The sequence below is a fragment of the Macrobrachium nipponense genome, chromosome 19 (genome assembly GCF_015104395.2).
Source record: "Macrobrachium nipponense isolate FS-2020 chromosome 19, ASM1510439v2, whole genome shotgun sequence".
Lineage (NCBI taxonomy): Eukaryota > Metazoa > Arthropoda > Malacostraca > Decapoda > Palaemonidae > Macrobrachium > Macrobrachium nipponense.
In genome coordinates, this window is record NC_061088.1 from 3,811,482 (window position 1) to 3,837,066 (window position 25,585).

The window sequence follows — 25,585 nt, forward strand, 5'->3', positions numbered from 1 at the left end:
TAAAATACAGAATTTGATCAATATATTATCTTGGTTCTCTTCACGATTATTCTTCATATTATCAGTATTTTTTTACACAGAAAAAATTGAAAAAAAAAATTTAGTTTGTTTCTCTTAAGATTATTACTCATGTTATCAGCTTTTTTTTTACACACACAAAAATTAAAAAGTATATTTATCTTGTTTCTCTTGAACATTACTCTTCATATTATCAGCTTTTTTTTACACAGAAAAAAAATTGAAAAATATATTTATCTTATTTCTCTTCACCCTTATTGTTTATATTATCAGCTTTTTTTTTTACACAGAAAAAAATGGAAAGTATTGAAAAATATATCTTGTCAGAGATGTATGATTATTCTCTATTTTTTTCTTTTTTCTTTTTTTGTCGAATTCGTGATATGAAAAGAGACGAACGGATTAACGAGATTAACAAGACGTGGGCGGCTCTGAAGAAGACGACGTCGTCCAACCCCTAACGCCCTCCCCCCACTCACGTTTTCTTAAAAACCTTTCGAAAAACTTTGCAACGAATATCTTGAACAAAAATAATTTTATTGGATTATTCTTATCTTCGACAGTCTTTCAAGCAATAGAAGGGGAAAGTGATAAGGATTAAAAAGTGGTGGAAGGGCGGAGGTGGGGGCTGGGGGAAGGGGCGGGGGGGGGCGAACAGTCCAATTTTGGGGCCACTAAAATGAGAAAAAATAGGTCAGTTTTACGGCCGTCTTAAAAAAAAACGCAAGAAAAACAACCCAGTGGTTACGGCATTCTACTCTCTCTCTCTCCTCTCTCTCTCTCTCTCTCTCCACACTGTTTGTTGGTCATGTGTGAATATATATATATATATATATATATATATATATATATATTATATATACTATATATATATATATATATATATATATAGTATATATATATATATATATATATATATATATATATATTACATTTACGTATATATAATAATTACGTGTAAGGCATTAAATAAAAAGCATCAGGAAGTTCGGTTAAGGTTTAATCGGACGAAGTCTAAACATCACAGCACACTTGATGACAAAAAAAAAAAAAATCTCGTAGGATTCACCCCCCACCCTTCCCACCCCCTTCCCTCCTTTCTCCCCATCCCCGCCCCACAATAAGCTGCCATAACCCTCTTTTCTCTAACGGAGTCTTCATTAGGAGTGAGTGTCTTAGTTTCATTCTCGAAGAAGAAGAGGAAGAAAAATAAGAAGAAAAAGAAGAGGAAAAAGGAGAAATTTAAGAAGAAGACGAAGAAAAGAAGAAGAAGAAGAAGAAGGAGACCTCACGTGACGAAGAAGCCAACGGCCAGCCAAGCCACCTGCCCGAAGATAGAGAATATGAAGGTGACGATATTCGTCGCCGCCCCGGGCTCCCTCAGGAGGAAGACGATGCCCGCCACGACGTAGGGCACTGACGTGAAGACTCCCAGGGCGTTGAAGGGCGGGCAGATGGTCGCCATGACGAAGGACTCCGAGATGTACTTGGGCATCTTGATCAAGATGGGCTTGGCCGTCCTCTCCTTCGACTCGCAGATCTTCGTCACGACGCCCACCAGGAGGGAGCACGAGACGGGGATGAACCAGAAGCTGCTGTCGATGGTGCCCACGCCCCCGAGGACCATGACGCGAGATCCTGCTTGTGAAGAAGGAGGAGGAGAAGTAGAGAAGGGTGATTAGAGAGGGTCCTACGGAGAACTGCGGCCAAGAAGACAGAGAGAATCCTACGAATAGGTGGTATGTGTAAAGAATAGGTCTTATAGAGTGGATCCTACGAAGAGGTGGTGTGAAGAATGGAGCTTATCAAAGAATGTTTGTTTTTGTTCTGTCTGTATGGTGTTTTTACGTTGCATGAAACCAGTATGGTTATTCAGCAACGGGACCAACGGCTTTACGTGACTTCCGAACCACGTCAAGAGTGAACTTCTATCACCAGAAATACACATCTCTAACTCCTCAGTGGAATGCCCGAGAATCGAACTCACTGCCACCGAGGTGGCAGGTCAAGACCATACCAATCACGCCACTGAGGCTCTTATCAAAGAATGGAAAATGAGTCATAGTATTTCATGAAATAACTGCAGAGGATCTAAGAGAGAAATAATTTTATGATAGATATATGTAGACATTCTAAGCCACGTGTAGACAAATGTGTATTCGGGGCCTCAGAGAATTGTTTACACAAACTATCAAACACATCATGAGAGATACTTATGCAACGGGAATGAGAAATGCTCTTTGATGATTATGTATTTGCTTATTTATAATATTCATTCAGCACATGCTCCATATTTCATGCCTCCTCATATATTCTGGCTAGGTTTTTATATATTGATATCCTTTTTTTTTTTCTTTTTTTTTCTTCTCTGCATCAAAGACCTCATTTAGAAGCTCTTTCTACCCTGCTAATAGACATTTTTGTCCTCCTCCTTTTTTTTCTTTTATTCTAATTTCAGTTGTCTCAATTTGTCAATTAAAGTTCCACAGACTTCAATGGCCTAAAAAAATGTATTTCCCGTGTTTTAGTCTAGACTCCTTCAGATCGATCATCTCAAGAATTCAGATACTCAGCAGGAAAAGTATAAAAAAAAAAGTACAGGATTCCATTGTGACTCCGCCCTCGACGGGCGACGACAAGAATCCTGCAGGAATCCCGGCGTTGTACCATGATACCTTACAACGAAATATTACCGCATCAAAGAAGTCCTGCTTTCCTCACTTCCCTCTCTACAGAAGATTCAGAGGCCTCCTCTTCTTGCGTCAGTGATCACATTCTGTCTCTCTTAGCCTCTGGTCTGAAGGAATCTGACTCTCTCTCTCTTACACATTCTGTGTGAATTATTTATTTTAAATGAGTGAAATGACTTTCAGTGCTCACATTCATCATTAGTCCCTGTTTTGACGCATTAACATATCCCATTTTTTTTAGTTTCTTATAAAAGAAAACTATTGGGATGGCTAAATTTTGTCTGTCCGTCCGCACTTTTTCTGTCCACCCTCAGATCTTAAAAACTATCGAGGCTAGAGGGCTGCAAATTGGTACGTTGATCATCCACCCTCTAATCATCAAACATCAAATTGCAGCCCTCTAGCCTCTGCCGTTTTTATTTTATCTAGGGTTAAAGTTACCCTTGAAAGAAACGTTTCCAATCAATCTTCCGTCAATTCGAGACGTTTCCAATCAGTCTTACGTCAGTTCGAGACATTTCGATTCAGTCCTTCGTCAGTTCGAAACGTTTCCAATTAGTCTTCCGTCAGTTTGTAACATTTCCAATTAGTCTTCCGTCAGTTCGAAACGTTTCCAATCAGTCTTCCGTCATTTTTAAACGTTTCCAATCAGTCTTCCGTCAGTTGGTAACATTTCCAATCAGTCTTCCGTCAGATCGAAACGTTTCCAATCAGTCTTCCGTCATTTTTAAACGTTTCCAATCAGTCTTCCGTCATTTTTAAACGTTTCCAATCAGTCTTCCGTCATTTTTAAACGTTTCCAATCAGTCTTCCGTCAGTTCGAAACGTTTCGATTCAGTCCTTCGTCAGTTCGAAACGTTTCGATTCAGTCCTTCGTCAGTTCGAAACGTTTCCAATCAGTCTTCCGTCATTTTTAAACGTTTCCAATCAGTCTTCCGTCATTTATAAACGTTTCCAATCAGTCTTCCGTCAGTTGGTAATATTTCCAATCAGTCTTCCGTCAGTTCGAAACGTTTCGAATTAATTCTTCCAGACTCTGAGGGGTTTCCAGTGAAACGTAGAGAGAGAAATCCGATTAACTCCACCTTCCAATTTTGCAGAGTAGCCATTTGATTATATTTTCCAGCTCCTCTTCGACGAAGCAGTGAGCTTTTTCTTTTTGGTTTTTTTAATCTATGTCACAAACAAAAAATAGTAACCTCTTCCAACTACTCTTAATAAGGAAGAGGTGGTGTTTTTCTGCTCTGGTTCACAAAGAACGGTATCTCTCTCTCTCTCTCTCTCTCTCTCTCTCTCTCTCTCTCTCTCTCTCTCTCTCTCTCTCTCTCTCTCTCTCTCTCTCTCTCTCTCTCTCTCTCTCTGATAATGGGAAATTTTCATTGGCTTTCTCTCTCTCTCTTCTCTCTCTCTATCTATCTATCCTCTCTCTCTCTCTTCTCTCTCTCTCTCTCTCTCTCTGATAATGGGAAATCATGCTTTGGCTTTTCTCTCTCTCTCTCTCACTCCCTCTTCCTGATAATGGGAAATTGTTAGTGGCTCTCTCTCTTTCAATATAGGGGGATTCTCGACGCTCTCTCTCTCTCTCTCTCTCTCTCTCTCTCTCTCTCTCTCTCTCTCTTTCAATAGAAGGGGTTTCTCAGTTGCTCCGTGCCATACGAAGCCTCGTCACTTTTCATAATAATTTCATGGATGGGCCTTTTGGAAAAAGGCGTCTCCTTCTCCAAGTGTATTTTGAAAGTAAATATGACAAACATCCGTTTGATCTCTTTTATTGAGTCTCTGAGAAAGGAGTTACAGAATCCTCCTCTTTAACAATAAATGATGTTGGTTTAGGGACGTATCAAAAGAATTTAATTCCAGAGTTTGATTAAAATGGACTTGACGCTTCACTGCACAGCGTTTGTTATGTATAAACAACTCTCTTTCGCCACCACTTAGCTGCGTTTGTACATTTGTACGAGTGTTTGTGTTTGTGTGAGTGAGAGAGAGAGAGAAAGAAGCAAGCATGGACTTTATATATATATATATATATATATATCTATATATATATATATATATATATATATATATATATATATATATTGTGTTTTTATATACTTGAAAAAAGTAAGGCCTGCCTGCCTCCTCAAGTAAGGAAGTTCACTGGAGTCAGGGAGAAGAGGAGCAGGAAGAAAATTCCAAAGCATATAACAATCGATGGTAAGAAATAGCTGTTGAAACTTGAAGGTCGATGTGAACGATTTTCGGTTATTTAGATGCGAGATGAAGTTGCCCGATGGGTGTTACGAGATTGCCTGAGGCGGGAAGAAGAAATTATCCTTTGAACCAAAGTAATAACTGTAGGAGAGAGAGAGAGAGCTGAATGACCTCATATGTCCTAGCTCTTGGCCTTTGCCTCAAAATCTCATATATTCCATTCAAATCCATTCTACCATAAAGGAGACCACGGCTCACCTAGTCAGAAAAGTGTCTCATTGCTTGGCCTTTGGCCTAAAATATATGCATTCTATTCGATTCTTATCTACCATAAAGGAGACATGGCTCAGCTAGTCAGAAAATGTCCCAGCACTTAACCTTTGACCTCAGTTTCATATATCTCATTCAAATCCATTCTACCATAAAGGAGACATGCCTCAACCTAAAGTCAGAAAAGTGTCTCATCACTTGCCCTAAAATATATGTATTCTATTCAAATCCATTCTACCATAAAGGAGATCATGGCTCAACCTAGAGTCAGAAAAGTGTCTTAGGTCTTGGCCTAAATTTCATATATACCATTCAAATCCATTCTACCATAAAGGAAGTCATGGCTCAACCTAGAGTCAAAAGTGTCTCATTGCTTGGCCTTTGGTCTAAAATATATGCATTCTATTCGATTGTTTTACCATAAAGGAGACCACGGCTCACCTAGAGTCAGAAATATGGCCGTGGAAGCCGCCATTTTCTCCCAGGCTTTGTCAGCCAAGACTGACGCCAAGCCCTCAGACGCCGATGTCAGGCTGATGATCACGCTCGAGATGAGAACAGGCTCCACGTAGGCTGGAATGGAATGAACTGGAGGTTGGTGAATGCTGACTTTTTTTTTTTTTTTTTTTTTTTTTTTTTTTTTTTTTTTTTAGGATTTTTTTTTTTTCAAAAAAAATTACGGGATGCGCATCAAATTATGACCAATTATTTTTTTAATAATTACAGAATGCACATCTAATTATGACCAAGTATTTAGAATAAAATTACAGGAGGCACATCTAATTATGACCAATTATTTTGAAAAAAAATACAGGAGAAACATCTAATTATGACCAATAATTTTTTTTTAAATTACATGATGCACATCTAATTATGACTATATTTAACAAAATTACAGGAGGCACATCTAGTTATGACCAATTATTTTTTTATTACAGGATGAACTACTAATAATGACCAATTATTTTTGAAAAATTACAGGAGGCACATCTAATCATGAACAATTTATTTAGTTAGTCACTATCATAATTTGACATTTCTTTTAAATCCCCGTTTTAAGATTTTGCGTGTATGTGTGTATGTATATACAGAAATGAATCATCTTTCTTTGCTTCATTCAGCTACATAGTTACGTGTTGAGGAGCTGAGTGGTGTGTTAGTGTATGTGTTTGTGTGTGTATGTGTACATATGATTGTGTTGATGTAACGTATTTTCCATGATAAAACTAAAAATACGTTTAATCAAGTAATATCATCGGAACAGTTACTAAGTATACATAAATTTTAATCGTGAATATATTACTCCGATGTTTACGATTCAACCTTATTATAAAAATTGTGTAAATACGTCCTTCAAATTGGATAAACATGGCTATATCTTTATAGAACTTCAATTCGAAAGTTAGGCTTAGAGCAATCGCTTTCCGTGATAAGGTAATCTCTCCTTATCCACGTTAAGTTCTTTGAATTATACTGTTTATTAATGTTATATACGTATATCTTGAGCTATTGGTCCCATCTCATAAATACGTATTTGATGTCAGTGATAAGGAAGCCCCGTATTCAACTCCTAGGTTATTCAAGTGCATTTATTGGAAAACTCATTCTTTTCTTATTCACGTGATATTTATTCAGAAAACACGTTCATTTCTTGTTAATTTGCTGTCTATTAGAAAACCGCATCCATTTCTTAGTTTATTAAGTTGCTGTTTATTAGTATATTTGAACTAGTAACCTCTGCAGATGTGTGCATATCCCCAGTGCTCAAGGTGGGCGTACAACGTTGTTGCCTAATTATAGCTAAATAGGACTAGGTGTCATTATCAAAAACTAACTTGAAGTTGCCTTGGGGCTATCCAGTACCAATTTTAGTTAAACCACCTCCTTTGCCACCAAGAAAAATTAGCCCAATTATAGTAAATGAGGGCTCGGCTCTTCACTAGCTCCTTTGGTTGACTGATTCACCGGTTCACTAACTTACTTTTCCCGCTAGACGTAGACGAGGTTCAGGAACACAGTCTAATACATATACTTAGGCAGACTGATTCAGCAGTTCACCTAACTTTTTACTCTTTTCCGAGAGACCTAACGAGGTCTAAAAATACAGTCTATTACATATGCTTAAGCAGACTGATTCACCAGTTCAGTAACTTACTTTTCCCGCTAGACCTAAAGGAAGCTTTTTTAAGTACAGTCTATTACGTATACTTAGGCAGACTGATTCACCAGTTCAGTAACTTATTTTTCCCGCTAGACCTAAAGGAAGCTTGAAAAGTACAGTCTACAGTTAGGCAGATACAGCAGTTCACGAACGTCTGACTTTTGCCGCTAGACCTAAAGGAGGTTTACAAGTACAGTTTACTATTAGGGATACTTACAAGCAATGTCATTCCCTGGCTTCCCCACCCACTTGACCATGAGGACGTAAGTCTGGATGGCCAGCTGGGGCGTCGACACCAAAAGCGACTGGTATAACTTGATGCTCTCGGAGTAGGTCTCGGCCTTCGCCTGCTCCCACAGAATCTTGGCAGATTTCCTGTGCTTCTGTGGCTTCGGGGGCTGGGGGTTCTCGGGGTCTGAGGCCAAAGAAGTGGAATGCTGCTGTGGCTGCTGCTGCTGCTGGTGTGAGGAGAGAGAGGGGATTGAGGAGGAGGAGGAGGAGGAGGAAGGGTGAGGGGCGTTGGAGGAGGTGATGTTTTGCGGTTCGTTGGCGTTCATAGTCTTCCTCCTCTTGTGCTTCCAGCTGACCTTTCTCCAGGCGCGGAAGCACCACGACCATTTTCGACCGATTCTGCAACGGGACAGTCTGATATATACATACATACACACATACATACTATATATATATATATATATATATATATATATATATATATATATATATATATATATATTATATGCATTAAGCTACAAATGTCCTTTAATATCCAATTCGCTCTACCTCGGAATTAACATCTTTTCATATACGTCAACCGAAGGGGAATGTTTTAGTTGATAATGATAATTTCGTCCTCTCGTAGATTCGAACCAGCGTACAGACAGGAGAAATCAGGACCTAAGAGACATTACTGACTCGGCCACCGAAGTCCTGATTTCTCCTTTGTGCGCTGGTTCGAATCCACGAGAGGACGAAATTATTATCAAATAAAAAAATTCCCCTTCGGTTAAGATATGTGAAAATGTATTAATTCCGAGGTAGAACGAATTTGATATTAAAGGACATTTGAAGCTTAATTCACGTGTATATATATGTATATATATATATATATATATAATATATTTATATATATATATAGATATATATATATATATATATATATATATCTAATATATATATATATATATATATATATAGAGAGAGAGAGAGAGAGAGAGAGAGAGACGAGAGAGAGTAGGTAGTAGAGACAAGGTAGTACATGTAGAGAACAAATTAGTACTAAAGAATACTTCGTCACAATTTTGACAATAACTCTGAAAGATGACCTTGAAAGTATACGTATAACAAAATATAATTTGGATTGAAAAAGAAAAAAAAGTCAGCCCCAACTCCTACTATATTCTCTCGATACGAGCATGACAATCCGTTGATCAGAAACCTAAACAGTATCAAATATGACCTCCTCCAAACAGGTTATGTTATTAAACAGATTTCCATTAAATCCAGTTGTAGATTTTCTGTACGTCATCTCCTCCACATTACTTCCTCTCTTTCATGACATTTTTTTCATATTTCCGCTTTGTCTTCCCTCCCTCCTCCTCCTCCTCCTCCTCCTCCTCCTCCTCCTCCTCCTCCTCCTCCTCCTCCTCCTCCTCCTCCTCCACCTCCTCCTCCGCGAGTTGGAGTTTTCGCTCTGTCGAAACGCCCGCATTTCATCTGGTGCTCTTTGGCGATCCAGTCAAAAAAAAAAAAAATTACCTGCGCTGTCCAACAAGAGTCTTTTAGCAATCCTATCAACGCCATTTACGTGATTTGAAGAAGAGGAGATAAAGAAAAAAGTCTCTTAATTATCCACATTCATCAGCAGCAGTAGTCACCACCACCCTCTCGCCATTTGTAAATTCGTTGACTAAGGTCCTATCGGATAGCAAAGCCGTTTAATCAAACGGACGGCGATATGGTACTAAATGCAGCCCGTTCCATTGAGGTTCCGGAACTCGGGTGAATGCTACTTTCATCCACACAATCCCCCTCTGTACGTGGTAATTAGAATCCCCTTTGAAAAGAGTTTCCCTCTTTCGGTCGTCGATTCATTACCATTGAAGTCTGTCAGTCTTGTCTGTTTGTTTGTTTGTTTGTGTGCCTTTCGGCGTATGCTGTAGAGCTGATCAAAAGGCGTTTATTCGAAGAGTTTTGTGCTTCTTAAGGGATTCTCTCTCTCTCTCTCTCTCTCTCTCTCTCTCTCTCTCTCTCTCTCTCTCTCTCAATTCAAAACAGCACAGATCTCTCTCTCAATGTAAAACCAGCGCAGTTCTCTCTCTTTCAATGTAAAACATGCGCAGATTCTCTCTCTCTCTCTCTCTCTCTCTCTCTCTCTCTCTCTCTCTCTCTTCCAAACCAGCTCAGATTTTTACAACCGCATTATCTGATTAATACAATTTAATGACGTACCACCCCTCATTTACCCTAATTAACCATCAGAAAGACATCTGGGGCCAGGGTGCCGTGAGGGAGACGAAGTTCCTGAAGAATTCCTTCAAAGGATGGGGTCCGTGCTTGCCTAGGTGGAATGCTAAAGATGAAAGTATATTTTCGTCCACTTTCCCTCAATGAGTGCGGGCGGACTCCTTGGGATAAGATTGCTGACATAAGGCCAACGTTATCTCTCAACCAGCAGCCCGGTAGACCGTCTCAAAAATAAGCTGATTTTGACAGCGCTGCAAACGCTTTCTACAGAATGGAGTTTGTGTAGTATATATAGTGATGGGTTATACCTGTATATATAGCTGTGCCAATCTACAGGAAGTGAATATTTATTAGATATGTTTAAAGTTACTCTTGTTTGAAGCAAAATGTATATAACAGACCTTAAAACAGTGGCAATGCAAGTAACTAAACCCATGTATTCATTGTAATGCAGGTGTACAACTGTTGTATCATATACACATCGTTTTGCATTTTATGTATCTAATACATAGAGTGAATCAACTGACTGCTGGAACCCGGTGCTGCTGGCAGTCCCCCCAACCCCCCTACCCTCATGATCCTCTACCTACCCCGCCCCCAGCTGGAACGGATAAACCGGTTCGCAGGGGGGTGGGGGGCTGTGCCATATCTGAGTCAACTGAGTGAGTTTTTTTATTTTAGTTATGAGGAACTTATTTAGAACGTCCTCATTGGGGTGCTCTACGCGCGCTGGAACCCATCACTGCTAGCATTCTCCCCCCTACCCTCATGATCACATACCTACCCCGCCCCCAGCTGGAACGGATAAACCGGTTTGCAGGGGGTGGGTAGCTGTGTCGTATCTGAGTCAACTGAGTGAGTTTTTATTTTTTTCATTTCTGAGGAACTTATTTAGAACGAACTCATTGGTGTGCGCTACGCGCGTTGGAACCCGACGCTGCTAGCAGTCTCCCCCTACCCTCATGATCCCATACCTACCCTGTCCCCAGCTGGGAAGGATAAACTGGCTTGCAGGGGGAGGGTGGCTGTGTCATGTGTCCCCCTACTACCACCCTGAGGAGGACAAACGAGATCCATTTGGAGTTTATTATTATAGATCCTGAACTTCTCAGACACAGACGGCCATTGTAACAATACCAAGTCTGTCAAGTACCTGGGTATTATGCCTTTTAAGGATCTAATATTATTGAATCTTAGGAAATGAATTTTTTTTTAAGTTTTGTTAAGTGGAAGGCAGGCCTTATATAATCTCGGAATATTTTAGGCTTTTTGAAGTCAGTTTAAGAAAGCTTGATTCCCATCTTTTACACATTCCAGGAACACTTTGGAGAGATTGATTCCAACCTGAATCAGAAATTCCCACTCCGTTCAGAAACCTCTTCAATATCGGTCGGTTGGTGGCGAGTGTCTATTGCCACCTTCACAAAGCTCCTCGATAGCAGTCGGCCTTTAAATGTCTGGTGGTGTCATCTTCATTAGGCTGAGGAGTCTATCAATGGATGGTCCTTTCTGGAATAGAGAAATGGTGCTCTATCAAAAAGCACCTGCTGTACTAGCCCTTCAGGCATCCGAGGTTACTGTTGAGGAACACTTCTGCTTTTGAAAGAAGTAAGGACCCCTCCTAACTTCTCTCACCCCGCTCCTCAACCCCCCTCCCCTCTTGTTCCCCTCCCCACCCAACCCCCTACCCTCTCGTCCCCTCATTTTCCCCCTTACCCATAAAGACAACCCCTAATCTATTTAGTAGTGCTGTAAAGGGATCCTCTCTCTCTCTCTCTCTCTCTCTCTCTCTCTCTCTCTCTCTCTCTCTTCCAGCTCCGTTCCAGTTTTCGAATGGCTATTTTGAGCGGCTGATAGGTAACCAATCTACATTGAAGAGTTAAAAGCTTCTCTGAAGCCCCAGACCTGTTTCTGGATCCATTTGAATGAGGACTTTTACTCTTAATTTCGGTACCAACTTGTATTTTAGATATCTGGAGGACTTGGTGTATTTCGAGGGTGACTGTGTTAGGTACGATTCTCATAAACGTTTTTGCGTTTTTTTATATATAATTTCAGGTCTTTTCTAAGTTAGTATATTTTTTTCGTATTTTATTTTCAGGTATTTTCTGAGTTTGTATTTTTTCCGTATATTTCGTAACCGATGTTATTTCCCTGGAAGGTTATGAAGATGAATATCCATTTTATTTGTTCCAGAGACGTTAGTATCAGTGACCCTTGTGTTTTACATCTAATTCATTCTTTTTCTAAATACTGATCAAATAATTATGAAACTTATTAGAATTTTATTGTTTACATTTACATTTTACTAGCTGATGTGAACATCAGTCTGCTTCCAATAAATTCTCTGTATTATCATCAACTAATAATATATAATTATTCAGCTTGTTGTCAAATGAATTTTGTTAGTATATGTATGATGTTATTTATTATGTGTATAATGTGATATATATGATATATATATATATATCATATATATATCATATATTATATATATATAATTTTATATATGTATATATTAATAATATCTATATATATATATATTATATATATATGTAAGTAATGTATATATCTATATATATAATATATATATATTAATATATATATATAATATATATGTATATATATATATACATATAATATATATATATCTATATCTATATATACTTATATATATATATATATAATATATATATATATAATATGATATCATTATATATATATATATTATTAATTATATAATAACATATATATAGATATTATGTATATAATATATATATACATATATATATTACCTATATATATATCTATATGTATGTAATATATAATATTATATATATATAATATATATATTTAGCCAAGGCCACAGGAAAAAATAAAAGAAGAAGTACCGAGCGCATTCGTGTTGTTTCAACACATTTTCGAAAATGTGTTGAAATAACACGAAAGCGCTTGGTACTCCTTTTATTTTTCCTGTGGCCTTGGTTAAATATATTGTCACACGCTATTTAGTGACATATAAGCATCTATATATATATATATATATATATATATATATATAATATATATATTTATATACATGCATATAATATATATATATATATATATATATTATTGTTGTTGTTGTTTCATTGACAAGAATGGCACTCTGATTATGTGTTTGTGTGTTTATTACTACTCTAATTTTTATATAACTATAAGTTTTCCTATAGAATATATTCATAAATATATAAGCATACACAAGCACATTCAAATACTCTTAATAAAAACTAATCACATTATCGATAACAAACACTAGTGAATAGGAAGTCACTTTGGGTGATACCATTGGACTTCGCTCAAATTAGATTTGCATCACAAGCCGTAGTATTAACTCTCTCTTTCTCTCTCTCTCTCTCTCTCTCTCTCTCTCTCTCGGGATAATATGAATAAATGAATGATGAATACACAGCAAGCGCTGTCGTGGATCTCCTCGACTTCCTAATGTGCTCAAGTCTGATTTAACAAGACTACTTCATTCATGGAATCTTATGAATGGGAATCACTACTCTGCATCACAAATGAGTTTAGGTTACCGGGATATGAATGACTTCGGACAACAGTGAATCCATTTATTCCTCGAAGATAAGTTCTTGGAGTTTTGGAGTGAAATAAGGACACATTGCAGTCCAGGATGTTGAATCATTTTGACGCTTAGATGTCATTGTTTACTTTGATGTCATTATGTCAACATTAACTGAAGTGATAAAAACGGGGCGTTTTTTGTCAGGTTGTCAACATTAAGAGATAAAAAATCTCTCTCAGAACCCTAATCCTCTCTCTCTCGGTAGTGAGTAGTTTCGCTGATGACACAAGAATAAGTAGAGAAATTACTTGTGATGAAGATAGGAACGCTCTACAAAGAGACCTTAACAAAGTATATGATTGGGCAGAGGTAAATAGGATGGTATTTAACTGATAAATTTGAATCAATAAATTATGGAGACAGAGAAGGAAAGCTATATGCATATAGGGGACCTAATAATGAGACAATCACAAATAAGGAAGCAGTTAAAGAACTTAGTGTGATGATGAATAGGAACATGTTATGCAATGATCAAATAGCAATTCTTTTGGCAAAATGTAAAGCAAAAATGGGAATGTTGTTACGGCACTTCAAAACAAGAAAAGCTGAACACATGATTATGCTTTATAAAACATATGTTCGTAGTCCACTTGAATATTGCAATATGATATGGTACCCACACTATCAAAAGGATATTGCACAAATAGAGAGTGTACAAAGGTCCTTTACAGCTAGAATAGAAGAAGTTAAGGACCTAGACTACTGGGAAAGACTACAATCCTTAAAATTATATAGTCTAGAAAGGAGAAGAGAACGCTACATGATAATTCAGGCATGGAAACAGATAGAAGGAATAACAGAAAATATCATGGAACTAAAAATATCAGAAAGAGCAAGCAGAGGTAGATTAATAGTGCCCAAAACTATACCAGGAAAAATAAGGAAAGCACACAGAACATTAATCCACTACGCACCAGCATCGATAATGCAGCGTCTATTCAATGCGTTGCCAGCTCATCTGAGGAATATATCAGGAGTGAGCGTAGATGTGTTTAAGAATAAGCTCGACAAATATCTAAACTGCATCCCAGACCATCCAAGATTGGAAGATGCAAAATATACCGGAAGATGTACTAGCAACTCTCTGGTAGACATTAGAGGCGCCTCACACTGAGGGACCTGGGGCAACCCGAACGAACTGTAAGGTCTGTAAGGTAAGGTAAGGTCTCTCTCTCTCTCTCTCTCTCTTCTCTCTCTCTCTCTCTCTCTCTCTCTTGGACGCCAAGGCAAAGGATAAGAATTTTTTGATCACCTATATATAGCATCTTCCGATCTTTATCTCCTGTTATTAAGAAACATAATAGTCAACTAGAAGAAGCAGAGCTTATCCCATCTGTAGAGAAAAATATATGAAGCTATTATGAAGAGAGACAATATATAGAGTAGATTTCACAGACGTCATTCATTACAAAACCTATAATGAAAAAACACAAACAATAACGAGAAAAGTATTAAACAGGAGCGTAATGATTCCTAGGGAAAACAAAAAAATTCTTTTCCAAAATGAAGCATGACGAAAGAAGGCATTATTCCTTACCAAATAAATTTAATATAGATTAAAAACAAAACAAAATAAAATAGATTCGAACGGGAAAACGAACATTCACCTTCCAGCACACCGCTCCTATAGAGGAATTTTTCCGGCACCCGTACATGACACGGAAACTGGACACTGGTAGGAACAAGGCGGGAGCCGTTACAGAGGCAAATCCCCTCCACAACTACTACGTTAATGCCTCGATAGATTAACTCAATTAGTCGGCCCTCAGGGCAACTCGACCGCGGAGGATTGCCAGATGGTTCTAGCTGTCCAATTAAGGAGAGAAGATGGACAGATTAGGAAGGCCGTGGTTCTGAATTTCGATATCTTTAATTCCCGAGGGGCTATAGTACTAACACGGCGTCCCGTTGAGCTTCCGCTATGTTTAGTACTATAGTAGATTCACATCAACCGTGCATTTGACGTCTAGGGCAGTCCCTTACGACGCTCTTGATTGGCCTGTTGATAAGCCAATCACAAGGCTGGAAACCCTCAGTCTCTCGAGAGAGTTCACATAGGCAGGATGTATGTTCCACTTCTGAGGGATACGTCTTTCAAAAGTATCCCTTAGGAGATGTGGAATGTACACCCTACTTATGTGAACTCTCGAGAGAGACTGAGGGTTTCCAGCCCTGTGATTGGCTTATCAACAGCCAATCAGGAGCGTCGTAAGGGATGTGAGTCTAATATAGCACCTCGGAGGTGACACGTAGATAACCGACTTTCCTTTGTTTTTTTTTAGCAAGAAGAAGTTAGATAAAGCACATTTATCGGTGCGTGTTTATTACACTTGATAGACAAGCCAAGCTTAGACTGAAATGGTTTGAATTTGAGATGTAGAGATATTGATGATGGATTATTTGGTGTCGCAGTAACGAAAGTCATTGACGCAGTCGAATCTGGGAGGATGATAAATGATATCGATGTTCTCGACAGATTACATTAGAATATAAATAAAGTCAGTAAACCTTTATTTAAATATTAGATGTGAATATTGCAAAAGGCTTTCATTTTCACTCATGCACATTCATCACTGATCTTTGATTAGAGATGAAAGGAAGAAAAATGTCATAGAATAACGTTAAGAAAACTTTCAAATAAAAAAGATAAAAAGTGTTATGCAAATTCTCAAGTGAGAGGAAGGGGAAAGTTGAAAAGCTTTCATGATATCCTCTTGTTAATGTCTGCATTCACAAGTGTCAACAGTCCTGTCACTGGAAATCGTCTCTGAGAGAGAGAGAGGGGGGGGGGGGGGAAGTACCGCGAGATAAGCGAAATGTAGGCAGAATGAGAGAAGAGGTGAATCCAAGAATTAGTGGAGCAAGATAGGTAGCAGAATGTGTGTATGAGAGATTGAGAGAAAGTTTGGCAACCAAGCTCGGATGAAGGGAATCTGAGCAAACTCTCCTTTAGGGAAGTGAAGTGCAGATCTTGTATGCAAATAAAAAATAAATGGTAGAAGCTGTAGAGGTAATTGTTTGCTTAGTATATGTGGCTTAAGTTGAGTCGAAAGGGTGTGAATATGGAGACATGAAGAACTTTTAAAAAATTAATGTAGGTGAAAGGCTGAGTTAGTATTTTGAGATGGCTCAGTCATGTGGAGAGAATGGAGTGTGATAGGCTACCTCACCGGGTGTAGGAGGTTCGATGAGCTACTTATGAGGTCTCTGTGTAAGTGTACGAAGTGGCTAACGTTGTGGAAATTAGTCATATTTAAATCTATTATAAATTTTTTATTATAATAATAATCCCTATTTATAAATCTCCACTGACCTTGTTACTTCATTATACCCACCCACGTGGATGGAGAACTCATTATCAGATCTTACAGTACAGTGACCTATGTCACTACTTTTTTCTGCTTTCATGGTCAATGTAAGATATAATTAGCCTATAGTATAATTGATGTCTTTGTAGTCTGCTTCATTTTTATCGTACCTGACTCATCATGTTACCTGCGACCTCGTAACAAAATATGATCTCTGTTCAGTCAATATGTTTCGTCAGTTAGGAACAATGCTTCTTCATTGTAGCGTTATGATTGTTCCGCTGAGGAATGAAACTTTCAACATTTATCAAATGGAATTTATAAAACTAGACACGAAAACAAGTCTGGAATTCCCGGAAGATACGAGTTTATAAATAGGAATAGTTCCTACAGAAAGACATCGTGTAGGGCGTCAGTATTTCTCGTGAATATCCGAACAAAACTTGAACAGTTCATGTGTGACTCGATGACATTGAGGAATAGACTGACGACATAAAAACAGATACATTTACTTAGAAAAAAAAAATTAATTTACACTGTTTGGTGTGCACACTATTCATTTTTTTACGTTTTCATTTTCTCATAAATAAATCATACATATCCTTCCCTGAAATTCCTGTATCTTGAACTCAACGCGAAACACCATTTTCCAGACCTTTTTAGACCTTTCCTAACACCCCCCGCCCCCCATAACAACAACAAAGGTTGTAGGCTTACTCCCCGAGTAACCGAAAAAGATGATTCCCTTGCTGGTATCTGGACGAGAAGGCCTACATGATGAATAAGAGATTGACAGTGAACGAAGGATTAGTCATTAAACACTTGAAAAGCGATAAAATGGGAATTTGCGAGAGTGAAAAATACAAAAAATTAGAAAAGAAAATAATAATAACTTACATATAATGAGGAGCGATTTGAGTTGCCAGCAATGCCCGAGCGAACCATTTATTGACCGGGGCGACGCTAGCTATGTCTGGACGAACCAATCTGAAAAGGGACGGAGGAATGTGAGAGCAAAAGGAGAAGAAGAAGAAGAAGAAGGGAAAGATATTATAGTGTAGTCTTTACGAGGATAACCTTCCGCGCTAAAAAAAAGAAAAAAAAAAGTTCTTTAATGAGACATTTCAAGTTTTAATGAGAGTTGGTGTAGTTTTTTTTATTTATTTTTTTTTTTTATCTCAAACTTTGAAAAAGCAGTTAATGTTATATCATAATCATCACTGGTTTCTGCGTCAAGTATGTTGTAATTCATTCCTTTGCTGGACGGGAACCCAACGTAGATGTCATGCTCTCTAAGAGTTTTTTTGTTTTCTTATTCTATTTTATTTCTTTTTATCATTTTGTTGTATCTGATTCTTTTTATGTCACATTGATATGACAGTGATGGAACTTATAAACTTTGACTGTAACATCAAAGGGAAGTTGAACAATAAGTGGATGGATATTCTACTCGCTGTAAAATAGTTAAGGTACAATTGTATTGTATCGGTCATAATTTACTACGACACTTCATGTATGTGTATGTATAAATGTGTGCATATGTGCGTGTATATATACAAAACCGAATACTTGCACCAAATACTACTTACTTTTAATCTTCAACCATTCCAGCACACTTAATGAACCCTTACATTTTTGTTTGTATTTGTGATATTTGTAACAACAAAAAAACAGAAATATAGCAAAAATATGGAAATTTAATTATCGTAAAAGTCCCTCTTCCGTTATACTCATAAGTAACTTTTAATATTTGTAATACTTCGGGAACTTCCTCTTCAGGATGATAACAGTCACCTTTCGAGGATGAGAAAGTTCCTTTGATCACGGAAGTGAGGTTTTTTTTTATGAGAGTCGTGATAATGTTTTGATCTCAAAGGTCGTAAGATCAAGATTCCAATAATCTAGTCACATAGGAAACTCTCCGTAATACAATTCTCCTTGTAATTTAAAAAGTTGCCAATATTTTTGCCTGTTTATTTATTAATTTGTTGATTAATTTATTTTTTCTTTTATTTTAACAAGTGATCTGTTATTTCTGTATTTCCCTTCACCTTCTGTTACGTCTTTCCAATGAACACCTTAATATTCTTTGGAAGTTTGAATTTCAAGTCAGTGGCCCCTTTGGTGGGCTTGTTCATCCCCTGGATAATAATAATAATAATAATAATAATAATAATAATAATAATAATAATAATAATAATAATAATAATAATAATAATAATTACAATTTATGATTTATGAATATCCTATTAAAAAGCGAAGTATTGGGACACTTACAGCCAATCAGGGATTTTGGCAGTGAAAAGAGAGAACTGTGGGACACATCCAGCCATTTACTGCTTTAGACAGTGAACAGAGAGAGCTAGAGCGGTTGGACAGCAAGGTTAAAGAAAGAAATCGGGAAAGGAGGTAGAGCACAAGGCTCAAAAGTGGTTGCAGCTATAATGGCCGAAGGGACGCTGCAACAACATTTAGTTAGGCCTACAGTGCACCACGTGAGGTTATACTGGTGGCTCCACCTCCTTAATACTCTTTTGTTGGCCTCTAGTTCATATGCTCTACTATAAACATGAATAGTTACTTTCAGCCGCAATGAATAAATGAATAAACACCTAAATACATTGAAAATCTAGAAAACAGAATAAACAAAATCATTTTGTTGTTGTAACAAAGCTGCAGTAGTATATCAAAAGCAAGGCGCTTCTTTAGATCAGGACACCGTTAACAGATAAGAACGCTCTTCGTAAAAATGCGTTATCATCAGTTTAAGATAACCGCCATAGCCCCCTTGTAATCGTGGGGCTCTGAAGTCGGTCCTGGGCAGAATTTAGCCTCAGGCGACTTGTGTCTGAACTGGGGAGAAGAAAATAAAGATTGCCTAGGTCTAAGGCTCCTTCAAGAAACACTGAGATGTTCGGGAAGTGGAATTTAGCCTTAGACGTCTAGACTTATGTCTGAACTGGCACTGGGTAGAAGAACACTAAGATTGGCTAGGTCTAAGGCTCCTTCAGAAATACTAATCTACTCGGGAAATGGAAGTTAGGCAACTTATGCCTGAACTGGCATCTGTTCAGGAAATGGAGAGTAACCTTAGACAACTTCTGTCAGAATTCGTTAGAAGAAAATAAAGATTACTTAGGTCTAAGGCCCTTCAAAAACACTGATCTATTCAGGAAGAGGAAAGTAACCTTAGACAACTTGTATCTGAGCTCGATAGAAGAAAATAAAGATTGCCTAGGCTCATTCAGAGGTTCAGATCGATTCGGGAAGAAGAATATAGCCATAGATAACTTATGTCTTAGCCAGGAAGATGAAAATAATGATTGCCTAAGTCTAAGACTTCTACAGAAACAGTGTTCTGTTGGAAAAGTGGATATTAACCTTAGACAGCTTCTGTCTGAATTCATTAGAAGAAAGTAAGGATTGCCTAGGCCTAAGGCTTCCTAAGAAACACTGATCTATTCAGGATCAGATCGGTTCGGGAAGAAGAATCGGACTTCGCGTTATCACTGTATCTTTGTTTCATTATCGCCCATGAAAGAGAGCTGGCAAGTATATCGTGTGCGATAAGAGCCGAGTATTGCTGATAAGGTTTTTTCTTTTTAATTTCTTTATTTCAACGACGGTTTGCCGTTCTTTCAAGAATTCCTAAAACATAGCGGTTGGCATTTCCTGTTGTGTGTACCCTACTATTTTATCTGATTTTGTTACATGGAGGTCGTACTAATCTCTCTCTCTCTCTCTCTCTCTCTCTCTCTCTGTTCCACTGTAAACTCAAGTAATGACAGTAATGTTACTAGTTTAGAAAAGGCCTGCTTACCCTTCCTTACCCTTAGGCTGGCAGCCGCTAAGTGGTGAGGTCTGATAATTGGTATTAGGCCTAATTTGGACCTCAGGACCCATCCAACCGACGGAGAGGAGTAACACTATATACCCCCATCCTAGTAATGCATTGGTTTAATGAAGATTACTTGGTGTCGTAACTTGCTCTCCGGAATTAAGGTAAATTAAAATTTGAATTAAGGTCAATCAAGGTCAAAGAAATGGGTCACGATCCGGGTGACCTGTTGATCTTTGTTTGTGAGTGCCCTGTTACAGCACGGGCTCTTGTTTTGAAATAAAAACAGTTGGAAAAGTGCAGGCTAATTCATGTTTTATACAGTGCAAATTTAACCTCATAAAAGGTATTATCGTCTTCAGTGTCGGGAGCATAAGATATGGCAGTTTTGAAAAGATAAATCATTCAGAAAAATCATTATTCGTAGGGTGCTCTTCCATGAACACCTATGCACGAAAGACAGTCGTAAGATCGAGGTCATTCGAGATTATAATGTTCCCACACCAAATTACCCAGAATTACGCTTCCTTGGTCTCTCAATATAAAAGGGACGAACGAACTAATTGCACGAGTTTGCGAGTTGTACCAAGATATATCTAGTTTTCAGTGGAGGTTAAAAGTAGATGGGCGCATGCTTTTAATGCAGCTTAGAAAAGCAAGTTGTTTAATTGTATTTTTTTATTTAGGGAAATAAATTTTTTGTAGCATTTTTTCCGTGATTTTAAAGGAATATTACTGAGAAAGCCCTTCAAAACACACACACATACACATACACACACACACACACACACACATACACGATATTTTATTTACACCCATTTTTGCAAGTGAACGAGTTTGTGTTCATCGTCTCATTTTGAGCTTTGTGTTTGCTGAGATTCTTTTGTTAAATAAAAATAAATAAGATGAAGGAACTAGACGATTTCGTGGTGAGATCAGATATTTAGAATTAGCGCTGTTTGTGAAAGTGTAGAAATTACCCTGAGATAATTAATTAGCCTTTGATGTGATGCAGCTCTTTTTATTCATAAATTATTATTATTATTATTATTATTATTATTATTATTATTATTATTATTATTATTATTATTATTATTTTGTTGAAGACCCTCTTTTAGGCAAATGCTGTAGAGAGAATGGCAGAATTAAGCGAGTTGATTTTATATATTGTTTTTTTCTATTTTTTCTTACAATTCGCTTCTCAGGCTCAGCGATGTTCTTGAGTAACTGGCCGATATATGAATATTGGCCAGTTACTCAGAAACATCGCTGAGCCTGAGAAGCGAATTGTAAGAAAAAAAAGCAATATATAGAATCAACTCGCTTAATTCTGCTATTATTATAATTGTTTTTTTCTTTTTTCCCTATTACAGTCATCCTATTCGACTGGGTGGTTTTCATAGTGTGGGGTTCCAGGTTGCATCCTGCCTCCTCAGGAGTCCATCACTTTTCTTACTATGTGCGCTGTTTCCAGGATCACACTCTTCTGCATGAGTCCTGGAGCTACTTCAGCATCTAAGTTTTCCAGGTTCCTTTTCAGGGATCTTGGGATCGTGCCTAGTGTTCCTATGATGATGGGTACAATTTCCACTGGCATATCCCATATCCTTATCAATATTATTATTATTATTATTATTATTATTATTATTATTATTATTATTCTATTATTATTATTATTCAGAAAACGAACCGTGTTCATATGGAAGAATCTCACAGGGGCCACTGACTTGAAATTCAAGCTTCTAATGAAACACAGAAATGATAAGAACTTTTGCTATTCAGATGGACTTTTCATATTCAGCGACTCAGTGGCGTGGTCGGTTTGGTCTTGGCTTGCCACCTCTGTGGCCGCGAGTTCAATTCCCGGGCAATTCTGGTGATAGAAGTTCTATCTCGACGTGGTTCAGAAGTCACGCAAAGCCGTTGGTCCCGTTGCTGAATAACCACTGGTTTCATGCAACGTAAAAACACCATTCAAACAAACAAACCTAATGTTATTCTGCTTGCATCCCAATACATTTTATTTGTTTATTTACTTATTTATTTTTGTTTCTTTTTGATAGGGGAGATCTCTTTCTGTATTTCTCTTTACCATTTTTAATTCCTAATGAATACCGTATTCTTTGGAAGCTTGAATTTCAAATCTATGGCCCCTTTTTGTGGCTTTGTTCCTTATGAATGGGGCTCATCTTCTGAATAATAATGAAAAAAAGAACGAAAGATTAGGTTTGATAATTGATAAAGAGATAATTATTACTATTATCCAGAAAATTAACCCCATTCATAAGGAACAAGGCCAAAAAAGGGTCCATAGACTTGCAGTAGTAGTAGTAATTATCTGAATAATATAGTAGTAACAAAGAGATAATTACTACTATTATTCAGATAATTACTACTACTACTACTACTGCAAGTCTATGGACCCTTTTTTGGCCTTGTTCCTTATGAATGGGGTTCGGCTTCTGAATAATAACAGTAATAATAGTAATTATCTCTTTTTTCATTATCGACCCTATTCTTTGTTCTCTTTTCCGTGTTTTCATTAGTATTAAGTTTTGTGGAAGTTTCCTCGTCTTCCACGTTTGATCAGAACTTTTACGAATTATCTGTTCTGGTGAGTCAGACTTTTCACTTTTATCAGGAACAGTTTGCTTGTCACCTACGCTGACGCTGTTGTGTGTTTATCTGTCCCCACATTCATTATCACATCTCCTAACCCCTCGGAAGCCCTTGGGAACAAAGAGCACGAGATAAATCACTTGGGGTAGAAAAATTTTTTTTAAATTGGTGTTACGTCATTAAACAAAAACAAAAAATGATATCCAAACCAAAGTCAGACAACGAACATTTGCCATAATTCACTTCTTTATTTAGTAAAACCAAAATTTTAACCTCATACTAAAGTTTGCTAGGGGTAGGTAGGAAAAAAAAAGATTGATTATACGCCATTGATCTAAAGAATGACATTTAAACCAAAGGCAGAAAACGGCCATTTGTCAGAATTTAGTACTGGCTTGGATAGAACCATAATTTTAACTTTATATACTAAAATTGCTAGGGGTAGGTAGGAAAAAAATTGATTTTACGGCCTTGATCAAAAGAATGACATACAAACCAAAGAGAGGAAACGGAGATTTGTCAGAAGTTAGTACTAGCTTCGGTAAAACCAAAAATTTAACTTTATATACTAAAAATGTCAGAAAAGAAAAAAAGACAGAAGACCTGAGCTCTTACAAGCATTATAGTGCTCCTCTATCAGTAGCTTATACAGCTATTTTTTTTATTTTTTTAATAGCACCTGTAAATGACAGGATTAATTTGCCTCGAATTGCAAATAATTGTCAAAACTTTTTATAATGTAAGAAAAAAAGTTTTTAACTTAAACCGACTTATTGTTCTGTATTTTGAATAGAATCTCTTAAATGGAAGGCTTAGTTTACTTCGATCTTGATATAACTGCAAAATTGCTTTATAATCTAAAACAATTAAAAAGTATTATTTTGATTAGACCTCGTGTTCCTTAGCACAGAGTTCTCTTCAACTCCTTACAAACGTGATACAGAAATGACATTGTTTTAAAAGCAACCACGGCCCAAGCATCTCTCCCTGGCGTACCCCATGACGTCACCGTCAGTTATATAGGCCTATGTCTACAAACACTTCCTGGCGTACTCCATGACGCCACCGTCAGTTATATAGACCTATGTCTACAAACACTTACTGTTCGTAGGCGTAAAAATTGATGGCGACGTGAGGGAGGATGAGGAAGGTCAAACTGAGCCCGCACCACCAGAACTGCTTCTCGTAGCAGAATCCAACGGCCACTGCGACGTCCGTGACCTGGTCAGCCACGTACATGATCATGTACCACGTGATGGGCAGGAAGATGGTCAGCATCCTCCAGGCCATGACCATCTCGAAGGCCTCGACGTCCGAGAACCGGAACAAGAAAGCCTCTCTAGTCTGCGTGGACGCCTCGAAGCCCAGAGACCTAGACTCAACCACCAAGTACTCGGAGGCGGACGGTTTGCAGCGGGGATCCAGAAGAGGAGGAGCAGGAGCAGGAGCGAGGCCTTTGAAGTCACTGGCGACGGAAGAGGAGGAGGCGCTCTCCTGATGAGGCGATCGTGTTTTGATGATTCTCCAGGAGCTGAGCGTCGCGACGGGCTCCTCTGTCTGCGTCCCTTTGTTCTTCCTAGAGCCCTTCTCCTCCTCCGAGTCGCTGCTGCAGCTGCAGCTGCAGTTACTCTCCATGGCCAGGCGTTCCTGGGCGTTCGTCCACGCCCTCAGCACTTTTGCGGGCGTGCTGTCCACTCCGGTCCATTGTATGGGTGTCCCCACAGACGCGGACTTCCTGTGCACGCGGTGTTTCCTCTGGATCTTCTGCAATTCCACGGGCGTCGGGCCCTTCTTCCCTCCGGAGGCGGTAGGATCCCACCTCTTGGTGGCCGGTTCGAGAGGTCCATACCCATAGGGGACGGTGGACCCCGGCGTCTCGTCCGATACGAATGCTGGATTCACTACTCCAGCATCAGCCATTTTTACACAGAAATCTTCATTTCCTCACTGACTATATTTAATCCTTAAGGATGTTCACATTTTACGGGTATGTTGGATCGAAGGCCTGTGTCATTACACTGACCAGCACATCATGTTGATTATGTTGGTTTCACATTCGTGCATGTTCAATGCACATTAATTAACAATAACTCTCAAAGTGGGATTTTCATTCAAATTAGCGCCACAAGAAGTAAACTCCACATCAGCGGGTGAACATCACTTCAAGTAGTACCACATCACGAAATCACTCTTTCTCACTCTCTGCCTCTCTCTCTCTTTCTCTTTTTCTCTCTGCCGAGGCTTCATGAACTCTAAAGGAAGTTCTCCATACTTCCGACGCACAATGTACCCCTAAAGGAGGTATACTGTCGACACTTTTCGCTCTGAGAACACCCTTTTGTCACAGTGGCACCGCCGTCTTGTTTTAGGTCGTGTCTCTTCCCCTGCCCCACCCTC

At 38.2% G+C, this 25,585-nt stretch overlaps 1 protein-coding gene across 2 annotated transcripts; it reads right to left on the minus strand.

Annotated features, from left to right (window-relative positions):
- Positions 1-1,109: 1,109 nt before the first annotated feature.
- Positions 1,110-25,585, minus strand: LOC135213748 (uncharacterized). 2 transcript variants are annotated; one of them, XM_064247885.1, is made up of 5 exons: positions 24,291-25,585; positions 17,629-17,718; positions 7,553-7,965; positions 5,616-5,747; positions 1,110-1,656 (listed from the first exon to the last, which is right to left on the minus strand). In XM_064247885.1, the coding sequence occupies exons 1-5, from the start codon at positions 25,106-25,108 to the stop codon at positions 1,307-1,309; spliced, it is 1,803 nt and encodes a 600-aa protein (XP_064103955.1). In that variant the 5' UTR covers positions 25,109-25,585; the 3' UTR covers positions 1,110-1,306. The 2 variants fall into 2 exon arrangements, with proteins under 2 accessions (XP_064103955.1, XP_064103949.1); XM_064247879.1 differs by having other exon boundaries at positions 7,553-7,980.

Excerpts from the sequence above, each read along its gene's own strand:
- LOC135213748 (XM_064247879.1), bottom strand. The coding sequence starts at position 25,108 with ATGGCTGATGCTGGAGTAGTGAATCCAGCATTCGTATCGGACGAGACG. Across the intron at positions 17,719-24,290 it reads AATTTTTACGCCTACGAACA|ATTGGTTCGTCCAGACATAG; the intron begins GTAAGTGTTTGT and ends GTCCCTTTTCAG. Across the intron at positions 1,657-5,615 it reads GGCCATATTTCTGACTCTAG|GATCTCGCGTCATGGTCCTC; the intron begins GTGAGCCGTGGT and ends CTTCACAAGCAG.